At 40.8% G+C, this 15879-nt stretch overlaps 2 protein-coding genes across 2 annotated transcripts; one reads left to right on the top strand and one right to left on the bottom strand.

The window, feature by feature from the left end:
* Positions 1-15: 15 nt before the first annotated feature.
* Positions 16-2712, bottom strand: LOC132139845 (uracil phosphoribosyltransferase homolog). The gene is made up of 7 exons (XM_059548494.1): positions 2302-2712; positions 2026-2068; positions 1636-1705; positions 1448-1510; positions 1155-1316; positions 881-979; positions 16-245 (listed from the first exon to the last, which is right to left on the bottom strand). Exons 1-7 carry the CDS (start codon positions 2547-2549, stop codon positions 139-141), a joined length of 792 nt encoding a protein of 263 aa, XP_059404477.1. The 5' UTR covers positions 2550-2712; the 3' UTR covers positions 16-138.
* Positions 2713-3408: 696 nt separating this feature from the next.
* On the top strand, positions 3409-15619 carry LOC132139823 (neurite extension and migration factor-like). The gene is made up of 4 exons (XM_059548439.1): positions 3409-3924; positions 6900-7021; positions 8865-12432; positions 12831-15619. The coding sequence occupies exons 1-4, from the start codon at positions 3845-3847 to the stop codon at positions 12961-12963; spliced, it is 3903 nt and encodes a 1300-aa protein (XP_059404422.1). The 5' UTR covers positions 3409-3844; the 3' UTR covers positions 12964-15619.
* Positions 15620-15879: the final 260 nt, after the last annotated feature.

The following is a 15879-nucleotide window of genomic DNA, read 5'->3' as shown; positions in this document are numbered from 1 at the left end:
TCTGTTAATTGATAAACCAATCACACGTACACGGAGATGCTTTCTGTGTGCTTTACCAGATGGATGAAAAAAGAAAACAAAACATGCAAGCCACTTCACAGCTGAATCCAAGTGAACGTGTGTGCAGTTGCTGGGTTGTCAGTCTGTGCCGAAATACCTCTGGCCAAAGTGTGTCGGAGCAACGGCATGAACTTCAGTTGTCAGTATAGTGATGTCAGGAAACTCCTGAACAATAGACTGTGCACCTGCACACAGCATTATTCAAAAATAGACCATATGTAGAAAGAAGGAGAGGAATACTTTTATTCTTAGAGGATGCATTAAAATGCATAAAATGCATTAAAACCAAGGTGAGAGTAAAGACATTACAAAAAAGAAAAAAAAAATCCAATAAGTGCTGTTTTAATGAACTTTAAATTTACCAAAGTAAAAAAAATAAATCCACAAAAGTATTTAGCAGCACAATTTTCAAAACTGTTGATAATAATATACATTTCTTAATATACTGATGACTTGAGGTGCTAAAATAGAAGTTATTTTAACTTAATATTATAGATATTCAAAATCAAATATTTCAAAATATTGCTCATTTTACTGTATTTTTGTAAATAAATGCTGCCTTGGTGAGAGAAAACTACTGACCCCACCTTTTTGAATTGAAGTGTATATAAATTATACGTCAAAATATTATTATAAATTAGTGAATATCAGGTTTACAGTTAAGTTCTACATTTTTTCTTTAATTCAGAACTATTAATATTTGCTAAGATATAATACAGATAAAAAAAATAATACAAATATTTGTCATGTAACTGATTCATAAATGGGAATGCAGGTCAAGTCTTTACTGTGTTTGTGTGTGTGTTTGTGTGTGTCTTACCATGTGGAGTGGAGAATAGACTCAGTAGTATGATATGTTTGGCCAGCAGGCCGTGTTCATTCAGCACCCGCACCGCTTCTATTACAGTGTTGCCTGTACCTGAACACACATTTACACAACAATGCCATTTCTGGAGGACTTACAGGACGGCCCAGATGAAATTGCAATTCCTGTCTTATTCAACAAATGATTTATGCCATGACCCCAAATCAGTGCAGAAGATGCAAAACGGAAAAATAAATTAACAGATTCTATCATATGGTCAGGTACTCACTAAGTATAGGGTACATAAGCAGAACCTTCCTCCTGCTGATGTCAGGAGGGAACTTTGCATAGTAAACTTTGGCCTTTTGGGTCTCCTCATCGCTCTGGATCAGAATCTTCCCAATACGGATTGACCGGCAGCAATCTCTTAGGCCTTGCTCCATGGCCTCACCTGCTCACACAATACAAGTGTTTTGATTTAGCATTGTATTAGTATAAAGTGAATGCACATAATTTTAGGCAGTTTGTTTTCACCAGGACTGTGTGTGTGTATGAATGAATGTTTGACAAAAAGAGACTTACCACTCCTCATTATACTAACACCACAGTTCCCCTTTTCAAACTTCACACCTTCATATTTATGTCCTGCATAAGGAACACAGATTGAAAGCTTGGTTTTTGCACAAATTCAACAGGTGATGGTGGCTATGCTAATGTGCAGAAGGATTACAATAAACTGGGGGAATTAATCACCATGGTGACAGGCTCACCTGTTGGTGTGGTTACAGTGCATTCACTGTAGGGAAGCTGATTGAGACCCTCCTCCACCACTAATCTTATCTGGGAGCAAAACATCCAACCAGTCAGATTCAAATGGAAGGGTAGCAAACAAAATACAGAACACAAGAGCCACTCTACTTATTTTACAATACAAAAACAATCAAGTGGATTCTTTAATAATAATGTGAAAAGAAAAAAAAGAAATAAGGGACTGTATGAAATGCAATCAACCATGCATGTGTGTTGATTGAAAAATGACTAAATGTAAGACTAAGTTTATATATAATACCATCAATAAGGATAATAGCTGGTTATAAACAAATAGTTGGATATGTTGACATTTAAAGATTACTACCAATTTTTTTTCGGGTGATGCTTACCAATCTATCAGCACAGAACACAAAATCACCTCTACTGGTAGATCTGAGTAAAACAGAAAGAGAAAAGGTCACAATGTGACGAATTGTTGTAATATATGCTACTACGTGTGCAACAAAATGACATGACATTATATCCCACTTTATTCTGTGTACATTTTTAATGCATTGTGATATGTTACAGGCTTATGTTACAGTACACATGCTGTGGTCTTCTGATAAACTCTGGGCTAAATATGGGACACGTAATGTGCACTCAAAGGCGTACTGGACACTCACTTGTCCCGAATGATTGTCTGAAGTTCTCGTATTTGGTCATTTAATGGCAAGAGTTTCAGCTGAGGTCCTATTTGTCGCTGGATGTCGCTCGTGGTTTGGTTTTCACACGGTTTCGTGTCATCTTGACAGGGCTCTGCAGCAGCGCTGCTGGGGGCGAAGCGGACGTGCTTCGCGGCGTGTTCGGGGCTCTCACTCTTATTCAGCTGCTGGTTATGGCACGGCATCTTCTCGATAAGATCCGTTTCCATAGAACTAAAACCACAAAAAGAAAAGGAGAAATAACTTCCCCAAACCACCTGGTCCACTTAAATGATTGCTGTTCCACGGACTATGTGTTCAGTCATGTCTACAGCTGAGCGGAGGAGACACGTTACATGAGGCACGTTCCCGGGAACAACAACCGGACGTCATATCCGCTGTTCACATGATTGGATAGAAATCATGGCAGTCAAAAGCTCATTGACGTAAAGGGCGGGACACTGCGGCCCTCATTCAAGAGAACTTTAACACATCATGTTTTAATAAAGGTAATTACAAGGTTAAATACGATATAACAAATGCTATCATAAATAATAATCTTACAGGACATTGATTCGATACACCAACAAAGAGTGCAGCAAAAAAAACAAAAACCCGGTAAATGATTGTCATACAAATTCCAATAAACATTTACGTTCGTCAAACACGCAAAATAGAGCCATATAACTGAGTATTTGTGTGTTTAAATTAAGAAAGAAAGGTGGCAATTGTCTAATTTACAAGAACAAAGATTTTATTTTTATATATTTTTTTTTCTGCATGGATTTCTAATTCCCTCGATCTATTTATTTATTTTAATTAATTAATTTGTTTGTTTAGTATGTGATTTGTTTTGTTTGTTTAGTGTCATAAACCAAGATTATTTTTATTTTCAATATGATTAATTTTTTTTCCAGTTATGGATTTAAAATTCCCCTTGCTCATATTTATTTATATGTTTGTTTGTTTGTTTGTTTATAATGTAACTACGTATAATGCCAAATAAACTCAATCTACAGAGACCCCTAGCTGGTGTTTGTAGCTTGTAAACATAAGTGCGCATGCGTGCGCCTCTGCACCTGTTCAGCAGTGCCGCGCGCTCCCGATTCCTCAGCGCGCCGCCGTGCAAAATATGGGGGCGCGCTCTTTATGGCAGGTCTCAAAAGAGGGGGAGCAGCAGGAGCGCGCTGCCGTTGTAAGGGACGGACGGGGTACAGCTGAGAAAAACACACACGCACGCACACCCCGTCTCCGTCACACACGCACATAAGGCAAAAACAAAAGCGACTCTAAAGAACGAGAGAGCGGAACGGTATAGCATGCGGCGAGGAGCAGGGGCTGCAGCAGACCTTTGTTTGTTTCCTGGAAACCCTGGAGCGCGAGGGAATAAAATGGAGTGGTAGGGGCTCCGAGGTGCGAGAGGCGCGTCCACCTGCTGCTACCGGGAAGGCAGTCCGGGCTCGCTAGGGGGGGAGCATGGTGAGACCGATACACTGAAGAGGGTTACAAAAAACAACAACAACATATGACAACATTCCACACGCCGAGCGATAAAAACGGAGTCTTAAGAGCGGACGGGACGTGCGGCCCCGGGTGTAACGGAAGGTGAGTATGTGGGCTGCGCGTGTTTTACGTGCGTGATGCGGTGAGTGGGCCAGCGTGACGCGCGTCAAACGCTGCAATGAGGAGAAATGGTGGAGCGAGTGTCAGCTGTCACGATGCGTCTATACTGCACAGGTGTGTTTAGTGAGGAAGATGATGAAGAAGAGGAATGGCTCAATGTCCTGCGGAAGCTATGAGTCGCAGGTCGTCGTTTGAGGGGACAGAAAGCATTGGTGCTCATGACGAATACATGAGGCAAACAGCCAAACACACACTCTCTCTCTTACACACCATCCCCCCTAAGCCAAGGCAACAGCTATATACGCACTCGTTCACACACACAGCAATAACACGAACGTTGTCATGTGGCGATATTCTGTAGGTGCCGTTTTACGGATTTTCATTTTCCCCGCGTTTTGCTTGTAGTCGGCGCGCGCGGCACAGCGCCTGCGACCGATGCGGCATTTGGCGATGGGAGATGCAGAAAAGCAGAGAACGTATCATAGCGCACCAGGCCTTCAATAATTAAGGGTGGGCTCAAACCTGTTACGTCTCTCTGAATAATGTAAATGCTCTGGGTTATCCGAGGTGTTGAAAGCGTGCTCATCTTGGCGTCATCGTGTTTAGAGTAGGCTACGGAGGAGCTGTCAGTCACCGGACACCTGTCCTGCGGGAGGATGTTATGGAAGTTTCTTTGATGCTGTCAAACTGCACCGTGCGCGTTGGGCTATAATAGAGCTAAAGTTCTGTCGTGCACAGCTTAAACCACCAAAATCAATCAATTGACGAAACAATCAATCAGAGGGGAAGCTTAGGTCTGTTTGTTTTCCACACAGAAGCCAGACTTGCAGTCAGTGTTTAAACGTTCTACCTTAGGTAGTCAGTGTAGTAATGCTTTCTGTGACATAAATGCACAGATGGGCGATACTTTGATGGCTTGTCTGAGAGATTGACCAAGGACAGATTGCAACAGATTTATTGATCTCTGAAAAAGATCAAACAAACTTACTCAGACATGGATTTAGTCTCTCCTTTTCTCTCTTTCTATGCATCCTTCTCTTTCTCTCTAGCTCTCCTTCTCTCTCTCTCTCTCTCTCTCTCTCTCTCTCTCTCTCTTTCCCTCTCTCTTCTGTAATTCCATTGTCTGTCTCTTGGGTGGATGTTGAAGCTGAATAAATATTAATTTTGGTTTTTAATAAAAGCAGTTTGCAGACAGTGCCACTGCCCTGTTCTCTCTCTCTCTGTCTGCAGAGCTGTCAAGAATTAGCCCAGCCATGGTGTTCTCAGAACAGCCCAAGGCTTTTTCTCGTACTGTTACTGGTTTGGAAGAAGCAAATTATTATATAGCCATTTCCAAATCTGAAACGGTACATGCCAGAGAATGTTTTTAGTGTGTAACCGTGTGTGGCGTGTGTGTGTGTGTGTGTGTGTGTGTGTGTGTTCTCTTACTTTGATTTATTCTGGCATCAATCCTGTTGTCTAAAAACAGATGATATTCTGAAATGAGCCAGAGAATAAATATTTACCTTGCATATTTTTAAATAAGACAAATCTGTTTAGAGTAGCAGTTATTGAAATAGACTGGCCATAGACATAATGGATTTGAAAGTAATAGTATGTTGTATATGCTGATAATTATAGTAAATGTTGACGTCTTTATGAGGAAAAATCTGGTATCACCTGAAATCTGAAAGTTTTTAAAGTTTAAATTTTTTAATTCTGCATCTATCCACTGCAGTTTCAAATGGAACTCCAAGCGATAGACTATTGAAATTTATTTTAAATTATTTAAATAACATCTATATTTGAAGTGTGTATAGAAATATAATTAAATTGGAGCAGCAAACTATGAGTACTGAAATATTTAATGCCCACTCAAAAATTTTGATACTTCATAAATCTTCAGTAGGTCAGTTCTGAATTCCTATGTATATTCACATCATGGGAACACTTCAAACAGTGTATTAGAGATAAACATTTATCCCCACAGCATAAGCAGTGTTGTAATGCTTATTTATTTATAAAAAAAAATTAAAAACTGCACGTCTTTTTACTTACATATATGGCACACAATTCGGACGTGCACACACAGCCTGAGGTAAGAGAGAGTGCACTTTCTTTTCTCTTTCTCTGCTATTATAAAGCTCTTTTATTTCTTTCACATCCTCAAGAGTTGTTCTTCACAGTGAAGGGCAAGCAGAGGACAGAATGATGAAAAACAATACAACTCCCTGTAATACGAGAGCAAGCAAAAGACAGAAAGTTAAAAAACGGGACAAAAATCGAGGAAGTACAAGAGAGAGAATTCTGATTTGTAACTCTTACTTAGCATGATGAATAAAAAAAGTTATCTTTGAATTGTGGGAATTTAAACTAAATTTAAGTTTTGAAAATACTGATGGTTTTGTGTGTGTGTGTGTGTGTGTGTGTGTGTGTGTGTGTGTGTGTGTGTGTGTGTGTGTGTGTGTGTGTGTGTGTGTGTGTGGGTGTGTTTTATTTTTTTATTTCTTTTTCTGGTCAAGTACCACTAAATTCTCAACAGTCATTCTTAATCATTAAGCTGATGATAATCTTTTAAGGGAATACTTCACCCAAAAATGAAAATTCATCTCACCAACATACCAAAATGTCTTCAAATTCTGTATGACTTCATGGAATGCAAAAGAAGTTTAGGAAAATATCCTAGGTTCTCTTATCCTTCTCATCATTTCTGCATTTCACTTCTGCTGTAGGTTGTGTACTAGTCTTATACGTGCTACTGTGTACTGCAAATAATTTTGGCAACTATGAAAAGCTGCTTGAGATGTTAATCATTTTGGACAAAGCATCTGCTAAATGAATAAATATAAGTTTAACACCTTAACAATACTACTTTAACTAGCTTAACTTGGTTTATCAGTTTATTTGTCAAATTTAGATTTTGCAATGTTTTTAAATAGTCTTCAGTGCTGACAGATTTTCTCTGTGTGTTTCTACAGGCTGGACAGCAGTAATTATGTTAGTGAGAGAGAGATTCAGTTCAGATTGATGGATGTTCTACAGGAGTCCCGATTCTCTGGGGCAGATCGCAGCCCCTGCTCAAGAGATGCTAGTGAAAATGGTAGGCGTTCCCATGCACATACAACCCGAATTCCGGAAAAGTTGGGACGTTTTTTAAATTTTAATAAAATGAAAACTAAAAGACTTTCAAATCACATGAGCCAATATTTTATTCACAATAGAACATAGATAACATAGCAAATGTTTAAACTGAGAAAGTTTACAATTTTATGCACAAAATGAGCTCATTTCAATTATGATTTCTGCTACAGGTCTCAAAATAGTTGGGACGGGGCATGTTTACCATGGTGTAGCATCTCTTTTTCTTTTCAAAACAGTTTGAAGACGTCTGGGCACTGAGGCTATGAGTTGCTGGAGTTTTGCTGTTGGAATTTGGTCCCATTCTTGCCTTATATAGATTTCCAGCTGCTGAAGAGTTTGTGGTCGTCTTTGACGTATTTTTCGTTTAATGATGCGCCAAATGTTCTCTATAGGTGAAAGATCTGGACTGCAGGCAGGCCAGGTTAGCACCCGGACTCTTCTACGACGAAGCCATGCTGTTGTTATAGCTGCAGTATGTGGTTTTGCATTGTCCTGCTGAAATAAACAAGGCCTTCCCTGAAATAGACGTTGTTTGGAGGGAAGCATATGTTGCTCTAAAACCTTTATATACCTTTCAGCATTCACAGAGCCTTCCAAAACATGCAAGCTGCCCATACCGTATGCACTTATGCACCCCGATACCATCAGAGATGCTGGCTTTTGAACTGAACACTGATAACATGCTGGAAGGTCTCCCTCCTCTTTAGCCCGGAGGACATGGCGTCCGTGATTTCCAACAAGAATGTCAAATTTGGACTCGTCTGACCATAAAACACTATTCCACTTTGAAATAGTCCATTTTAAATGAGCCTTGGCCCACAGGACACGACGGCGCTTCTGGACCATGTTCAGATATGGCTTCCTTTTTGCATGATAGAGCTTTAGTTGGCATCTGCTGATGGCACAGCGGATTGTGTTTACCGACAGTGGTTTCTGAAAGTGTTCCTGGGCCCATTTAGTAATGTCATTGACACAATCATGCCGATGAGTGATGCAGTGTCGTCTGAGAGCCCGAAGACCACGGGCATCCAATAAAGGTCTCCGGCCTTGTCCCTTACGCACAGAGATTTCTCCAGTTTCTCTGAATCTTTTGATGATGTTATGCACTGTAGATGATGAGATTTGCAAAGCCTTTGCAATTTGACGTTGAGGAACATTGTTTTTAAAGTTTTCCACAATTTTTTTACGCAGTCTTTCACAGATTGGAGAGCCTCTGCCCATCTTTACTTCTGAGAGACTCTGCTTTTCTAAGACAAAGCTTTTATAGCTAATCATGTTACAGACCTGATATCAATTAACTTAATTAATCACTAGATGTTCTCCCAGCTGAATCTTTTCAAAACTGCTCGCTTTTTTAGCCATTTGTTGCCCCCGTGCCAACTTTTTTGAGACCTGTAGCAGGCATTAAATTTTAAATGAGCTAATTAAGTGGATAAAAGTGTAAAATTTCTCAGTTTAAACATTTGCTACGTTATCTATGTTCTATTGTGAATAAAATATTGGCTCATGTGATTTGAAATTCCTTTAGTTTTCATTTTATTAAAATTTAAAAAACGTCCCAACTTCCCGGAAATCGGGTTGTATAAGACGCAGCATTTTACACAGTTATGCATTTACTATGAAATATTAGGCCTGTATTTTATCATTATCTGCACATTGTTTAAAAATAATATTGACTTCAGTGTAATATGTAAAATTCCTCTTTATTTCTAAATGTACATATATTTACAGATGTTCGACAGGGAAATTTTACATTAAGGATCTTTGTCTCTTCCTTCCTTCCTTCCTTTTTTTTTTTTTAGAACCACATGACCCATTGGCAAATGTATCACATGATCTAAGGCGCTGTGATGACATTGCTCCTGCAGCGCTGTCCCTGCCCTCTCTCTGTGGCCAGAGTCAGACCTCTGAAGGTCCTCTTAGCCCAGGCGACCTGCATGATGGGTCTGTCTCCAACACCACCTCTCTCTCCTCTCTCTCTTCATTCTCCTCTCTTTCCTCACTTTCATCTCTCTCTTCTGTGCCCTGTTCCAAACCTGTGACGCCCTGGTCTGTGGCACAGACCTGTGACAGGTCATCCTTCTCTAACATGGACTCCAGGGGTGGAGACTGCCTTAGCTGTCTGATCCCCAAAAATCCGACCGAACCGGAATCCTGTGAGTCCGTACTTGGCTTTGCCAGCATCAATTTGCAATGCCTTGGCCCAGCCCCCAGCGCAGGTCGCTATGGTGACCAGGTTCTATCTGACCAGCTGCTCAGTGGCCCCGCCCATCCAGCTATGACCAATGAGGGGGCTGAGGAAGGGAGGTCGATGCAGGAGAGCGAATCAGATGAGGATCCTGCATCCAGGAGCATATACGAAGGTCTTGGAGAAGAGGCGCAGGACTGGAGCTGTCTAGAGACTCTCATCAGTGAGAGTCGTATGGAGCTGTTGGACTTATGCTCCCGCAGTGAACTTGCAGTCAATCTGTTCTGTGAGGAAGATGTGGAGAATTACATGTTTCAGGAGGAGGAGACTGCACTCAGTACTGACGTCTGTTCACTAAAGATACGTTATGAGTCCTATCAGGATGGAGTGCAAGAAAGGAGTGAGTCTGCCCTACAGGATGAGTCTCAGCTAGGTTTCTTTCCAAGCTTACCTTGCAGTAGAAAGGAGGGGCCAAAAGAGAAACCAGACCAATCCATTGCGATTAAGGCAGATGACCATGTGACCTCCAATATTAGCCCAGACAGTAACTTTCTTTTTGACATCAGTAACTCTCCGGAAGATTCCGGTGAATTCAGTGATGACAGCTCTTGCACAGTCTCCCCAGACAATGGGCTCTCCCTCCGCCATGGCTGCTTGTCCAGAGAAAACTCTAGCTCCTCCAGCCAGCTAAGTTACCGCCTTAGAGCCAAGAGAAAGGTGGCCTACCGAGAAGACTACTTGTATGATGTGGACTCTATAGAAAGTGAGAAAAATGCAGAAAAACGAGAAAAACAGCCTACTGGGTTCAAGAAAGAGCGTGATGATGACTGGTGCCCGAAGAAGAGGCGGCGGTCCAGTAGGAAGGACCCACCTGTCTTCATCAAATACATAATTATTAATCGTTTTAAAGGCCAGAGGCACATGAGAGTGCGGCTAGGACAAGTCGATCCATCACCTGCTGCGGTCTGTCTGAGTCCAGATGCTCTTCTACACTATGAGAGACTTGCACCATTAAAAGCATACTGGCAGGAAAGAGAAAGGGAGCAGAATAGATTAACAGCTGCAGAAACAACCAAACGTCTCAATGGCTGCAAAAGACCAAGCATTACACCCAAACGCAAGCACAGGATGGCCAGACTCAGGATCCAGCAGATCCATACATTGCAGAATTCCCTCCCAACTCAAACTATAGTGGTCCCTGTCCACAAACAACCACAGGGGACTGAATCCCTGAAAAGCACAGAGGAACTAAAAGAGGACATTAACTCCATTACACACACTGCCAGGGCTAAAAGCAGAACACAGGAGAGAGAGGAAAGAAGAAAGGCAGGTAAACCAGGGAAGATAAAAAAGTTCAAAAGTGAAGCAAGACTACGGTTGAAAAAGTTAAAAGAGTCTGAGACACAGGAAGTCCCAGAAGACTCTGAGATTGAGCAGTGCAGCCCATGTTTACCAGAAAACCTAAGTAACTCTTTGGAAGTTAATGTTACAAATGAAACCTCCAGTAATGACCCTGAAAAATGCACTTTGACCCTAACTGCTCCAGGGACTGATGGAAATGCTGAGCTCCTCCCCGGGGGATACCTGCAAACTCTTCTTGAAGCCGCTGAATCATCAAGCACAACTAACATCAACTATTTCAATCCAGAGCTACAGAATCCCACACTTCAGCCAGTCCAGAGCTGTGTTCTCTCCCCTCCTCCTGAATCAGAGCTGCCTCAATCTCCTCCACCTATGAACCATGGGCCCCACCACACACATTTTATTGAGCCAAACCTTACTGAACCAAACAAGCCCATTCCATGGCCATCCCAACCATCTGCTGAACAGCTGCCCTTCTCCCCAGACATCCCCACCCAGTCGCCCATGATGCCATCGGGCTTTCCCACATCATTGCCTGTGTTAGCAGGGGATAGCACAAATGTCACAGGCTATGGGAAAGTGTCTCTATCAGGGTGCAGGGTGTCATATGAAGAGTCCCAACCTGATGCTGATTATGGCTTGAGTCCGGCTGGGTCTCGGAGTGAAAGTGGTGTAGGGCGCCTGGTTAGCTTTAACTCCCTGGGGTCACTTTCTGCCACCTCTAGCAACTATAGCTCGCTCAGTCTGAGAGAGGGAGAAAGGGAGAGAGAAGAGGAGATTGGTGAGATCAACGATGGCTTCTTGCCGCATTGCAGCCCACGGCTCATCCTGCAGCAAAGTCTAGAGGAGGTTGCTCCTCTTCGAGAGTCAACTGACCTCTTGGATATCTCCAACTTTACCCCTGACAAGTTCCGTCATTCATCACTCTCTGAGATGTCCCCACCAGACACACCTAACTCTTCCCCTCAACTGCTGGGGAATTGTGGTAAAGTTGGAGAGTTCTCGGAAGCAGCAGAAGCAAATGTACAATGGAACTGTGGAGTTGTCACACAGCTTAATCAAGATGAAAACCCACACCTCCTTCAGATACATTCCTTCAATACAGCGGAGGAAGAATTAGGGCTAAGGGTTCACAAAGGTTCAATGAAAAAGGGTGGAAAAAATGGACAAGGCACCAAAAAGAGCAAAACTGCTAAAATGGTAAAAGGAGAGAAAGTAAAGCTCCCACGTCAGGGTTCTCGTTCTGTGCGGAAGATCAAAGCCTTGCTAGAGGGAAAAGCAGCTAAAAGTGGTGGAGGGTCAGAAAGTGGCACTTCTTCCCCTACCCCATCGCTTGGATTAATCGGAGCTCAGGGGGAGTGGTCTATTACTGGTGGACTGTCAAACGATGACCAACGAGAATTCCAGGAACCATCTAACATCCTGTCCAATATTGTGTCTGGCATGGCTGAGGTACAGCGTTTTATGAGAGCCTCTGTGGAACCTCTTTGGGGGCCTTGTCTTTCACCAGGTCAGCATGCCCTTCAGAGCCAGACTTTGAAGATTCTGGGTAGTGCTGCTGACCTTAAAAAGCGGGGTGGTGCCTCGGGCGGAGGTCGAGGGAAGAAAGGGACTGGGCGTGGTGGTAAAGCACTGCCTAAACTTCTCCCACCAGGCTTCTTTCCTAACCTGGGATTGGACTGTCTCCCACTTCCACACCGCCCTGCCCACAAAAAAATGTATCGTCACAAAAGCAGCGCTAAGTTTGCCCGTGAGGAACTTTTAGCGGGTAAAAGGGACATAAAAGGAGTAGCACTGACCGCTTTGGTCGAGAAACGGAGGTAATATTTTCTCTCTGCAATGTGCCCCCTTCTCTTTCTCCGTTCCCTTCCCTCGCACCCTGCCAAATCCTCCTAAAATCCTTTCCACATTTCAGAGCTGCATGGCACCGACTTAACCCACAATCCTTTGTCTAGCCTACTGGAAGGTAGGCACATCCTGCATGTCAGCCCTGCTAAACTACCTACTAGACTCACTGAAGTCTCACTGTCATGGCTGCACCCTACTCACCATTGCTGCTTTGTTGCATTTTTATCTGACAAATTTCCAGTTGTTTTTATTTGCGTTCTGTTTGTTTTGCAAGAAGAAAAATGCCTTGAAAGTCTTTGGATTATCTTTTAGTGTGGTATATTTCTAAATATAATTTTTTTTTTTTTTGTCTTTTTGTTTTCCGTTGCAGCTATAACACTGAATGTGTTAAATCGGTGTCACAGAACCATGGTTTAGACCGAGCCCAGTACCCTGCTCTGTCTCTCAGCAAATGGTTGTTTTCTGTTCAGGGGTCAAAGGTTTTATGTAATATTTTGTGCTAAGAGTTGTTTCCCCTCATTTCTGTGCCAACCCCTCAGAACAGACAAGCTTAAAGAAAGCATTTTAACCAAGATGCTCTTGTTTTCTGAGGTTCTGAAATTTTAAAAGAGATTTTTTTCATTATTGTTGTTTGTTTATAAGTTGTGAAAAGGGGGTTCATTCATCTGTTCTCCAGTGAATCTCCTCCTGCCAGTATCAAAATGCTGTTGTACACAAACATATGCACTATTTACAGAAAAAGATTATATCAAACATGTTTAAATTAATGTGCCAAACTATGAACAATTAAATGTACAGACATTTTTATCTACATAAATATTTGCTGTTTTATAATGTGGCAGTGATTGAGGAGCGTATGTGTGCTTGGAATGGGGTGGGGGGGGGGGGTTGTTAATCTGAGATTCATTCCTGTTGCTGTACATCTGTACAAACAGTAGCGACGAGGAGTCATCTCAACAATCAAAAGAAAAATTGTTGGTTTATTTTCTCTGTTTTACACTCCTGGCTAGTTCAAGATTAGAGGCATGAAGTGAGAGATGCATGATGAGAATTGGTGTGAGGAAGCTGAAGTGCTATCTATAATGGCAGAGAAAAACATTGGTTGCCTTTCATTCTGATGTATTTCTGGATGGTAAAAGCTCATTGTTTGTTTGTGTGTGTGTGACAAGGTAAGAAAATTATCATTCCTTCTTACAAGACATATAACGCATTCTAACTTGCTTACGTCCCCAAGTTTCTAGTTCAGTAAATATATTTCTCTGTACTGCTAATTAATTTTACACCCTCAAAACCAGTTAAGAAAAGGACCAAATATTTTTTGTAAGTTTTTCTAATTTGTTGCTAATTATATGCATGCATTTAAAACATAAAATGGATATGTGCTGTGAATGCTGAGCCCCTGTATTACTTTCTGACTCGCCTGTTTTTCTTACCTGATCTCAAAACCATATTTTTTCTATTGCTGTTGGAATGTTATTTGTGTTATAAAAAAGGGAAACATGCTAACTTGGTTACCCCCATTTGCTGTTTACTGCTGTTTGCTTCAGGATATCTTTTTTTTTCTTCTACAGATCCCTAGATCCCCTCTTTTGTGGATACTTATTTGAAAATAAATATTTTATTATTTTTCTTGCCTTTAAGTTCACAGAGTGTGAAACACTTAAGTTGTTCAACACTACATTGTATTGACAATTGTAGATTGAGAACTGTTCCTCCTTTAGGGGGTATTTGTGCAAATTCTATACACATTGCTTTGAATGAATTGAGGTTGAAATTATTGGAGGGTTGAAATGTTGAAGAATACATGTGCAGATGCTGAGTGGCATTCCACAGCTAGTGGTGCAATTCAGAAGTGAGATTTGAAAACGCCTTGATTTTAGGGTGAACTAATTAGAGCCTTCATAACCAAGTCAGCCTCATCAGACCCAGCATAGACCAGGAAATACTGGCCGGTAAAATTAATTTTAAGTTTGTTATCCAAATGTTTTTTTTTTTTTTTGTGCTGAGTGAATGGAGATGTAACACAGTTGGTTCAGGTCCGTTGGCTCAGGGAACCCAACTGCAGTCACATCTCTCATTCCCTCAGCTGCACATCTTGCCATACAAACTCAAGCTGCTCTCAGCGCTGCCCACTGCTGTACTGTTTTTACATAGCACTACAGTTGCTAAACCTGCAAGACATCTGTGATGCCAGTGCAGGTGCTCTTGTTAATATTTTCAGAGCAAATTTTTACACCAGTGAAAACTTTATAGCACACATCCCCTGCACTGACCGAAGCATTCATATTTTTTAAAAGTTCTTAAACAGTGTTATTCCCCTATTAAGTGCATCATGAAAAATCAAAACAGGCATATCAAAAACTTAATTGTGCCCTATTTATGAATGTATAATATTGTCAAGTTGGAAGTATTTTTTTTAATGATTTATTTGACACTACATTACTTGTAACTACTTTTGCCTTCTTTCATCATCAAGGGGAAAAAAAGAAACCGTTTCTACTGCCTGGTCTGTCTTCAGCAGGTGGATTCTCAATGAACTCTTGATGTAGGAAAAAATAATAATAACCTGTATATTTTCATTGTGCCAATTTGTAACACATTTTCTAAGTGTATATTTTTCTTAGAAAGTGATGTGAGGTCGTTCTTACTGTGGCTTTGTTCTTTTCCCTTTTCAGCAAGTGAAAAGGTAGCTAATTGCCATGATGTTTTCTTTCTTTCTTTTTTATTTCTCTCTTATTTGTTTTTTGTTTGTTTGTTTTAAAACCAAAAATTGAAAATACTATAAAAAATAAATAAAAAAAAACTATTGTAAAGGAGAGAGGAGAAGAGCAAGCTGTGACTCTTTGTTGAGAGTTTTTGTAATTGGACCAATCTTGTTGTAAGAGTGTTGTGCTCTAGTAAAAATATATATATTAATTTAAAAATAAAAAAGAAACCATGAAAACAGACAGTGGAACAATAACACTAATTTGTGATCTCATTGCTGTTTTATAGATTTTCATGTAAATTATTCTAGTATTTTGTTTTTGTGGTATCTGTCACAAAAGTTGAAATATTTGTGATCAAGCCTGTATGGTGACAAATGTAATACTGGTAACTTGCTGAGTTTTGTAATCATGTTTATGGAATAAATATTAATTAAAAGAGCTTTTGATCAGTTGTTTTGGTGCGGTCTCATTTTTGTTCGTGGAAACGTGAACATTTTAATTTGATCAAGCTTTAAATTCCTACATTGTTTTGTGCGTACCTAGTCTGGTACCAAACCAAAAATAATAGCTTTATATTCACTGTAAATCCGTTTTGATGGCAGGTTTTGCAAACTAATCAACAGCCGTCCTTCAATCAATGTCATTTTTAACCAATATGCACGAACGCAAGTGAAACTAAACTGGACGATCATCATAAAGTGTGTTGCGCAT

The sequence above is a fragment of the Carassius carassius genome, chromosome 4, assembly GCF_963082965.1.
Source record: "Carassius carassius chromosome 4, fCarCar2.1, whole genome shotgun sequence".
Classification (NCBI taxonomy): Eukaryota; Metazoa; Chordata; class Actinopteri; order Cypriniformes; family Cyprinidae; genus Carassius; species Carassius carassius.
This window is presented reverse-complemented; position numbering and strand designations above follow the sequence as displayed.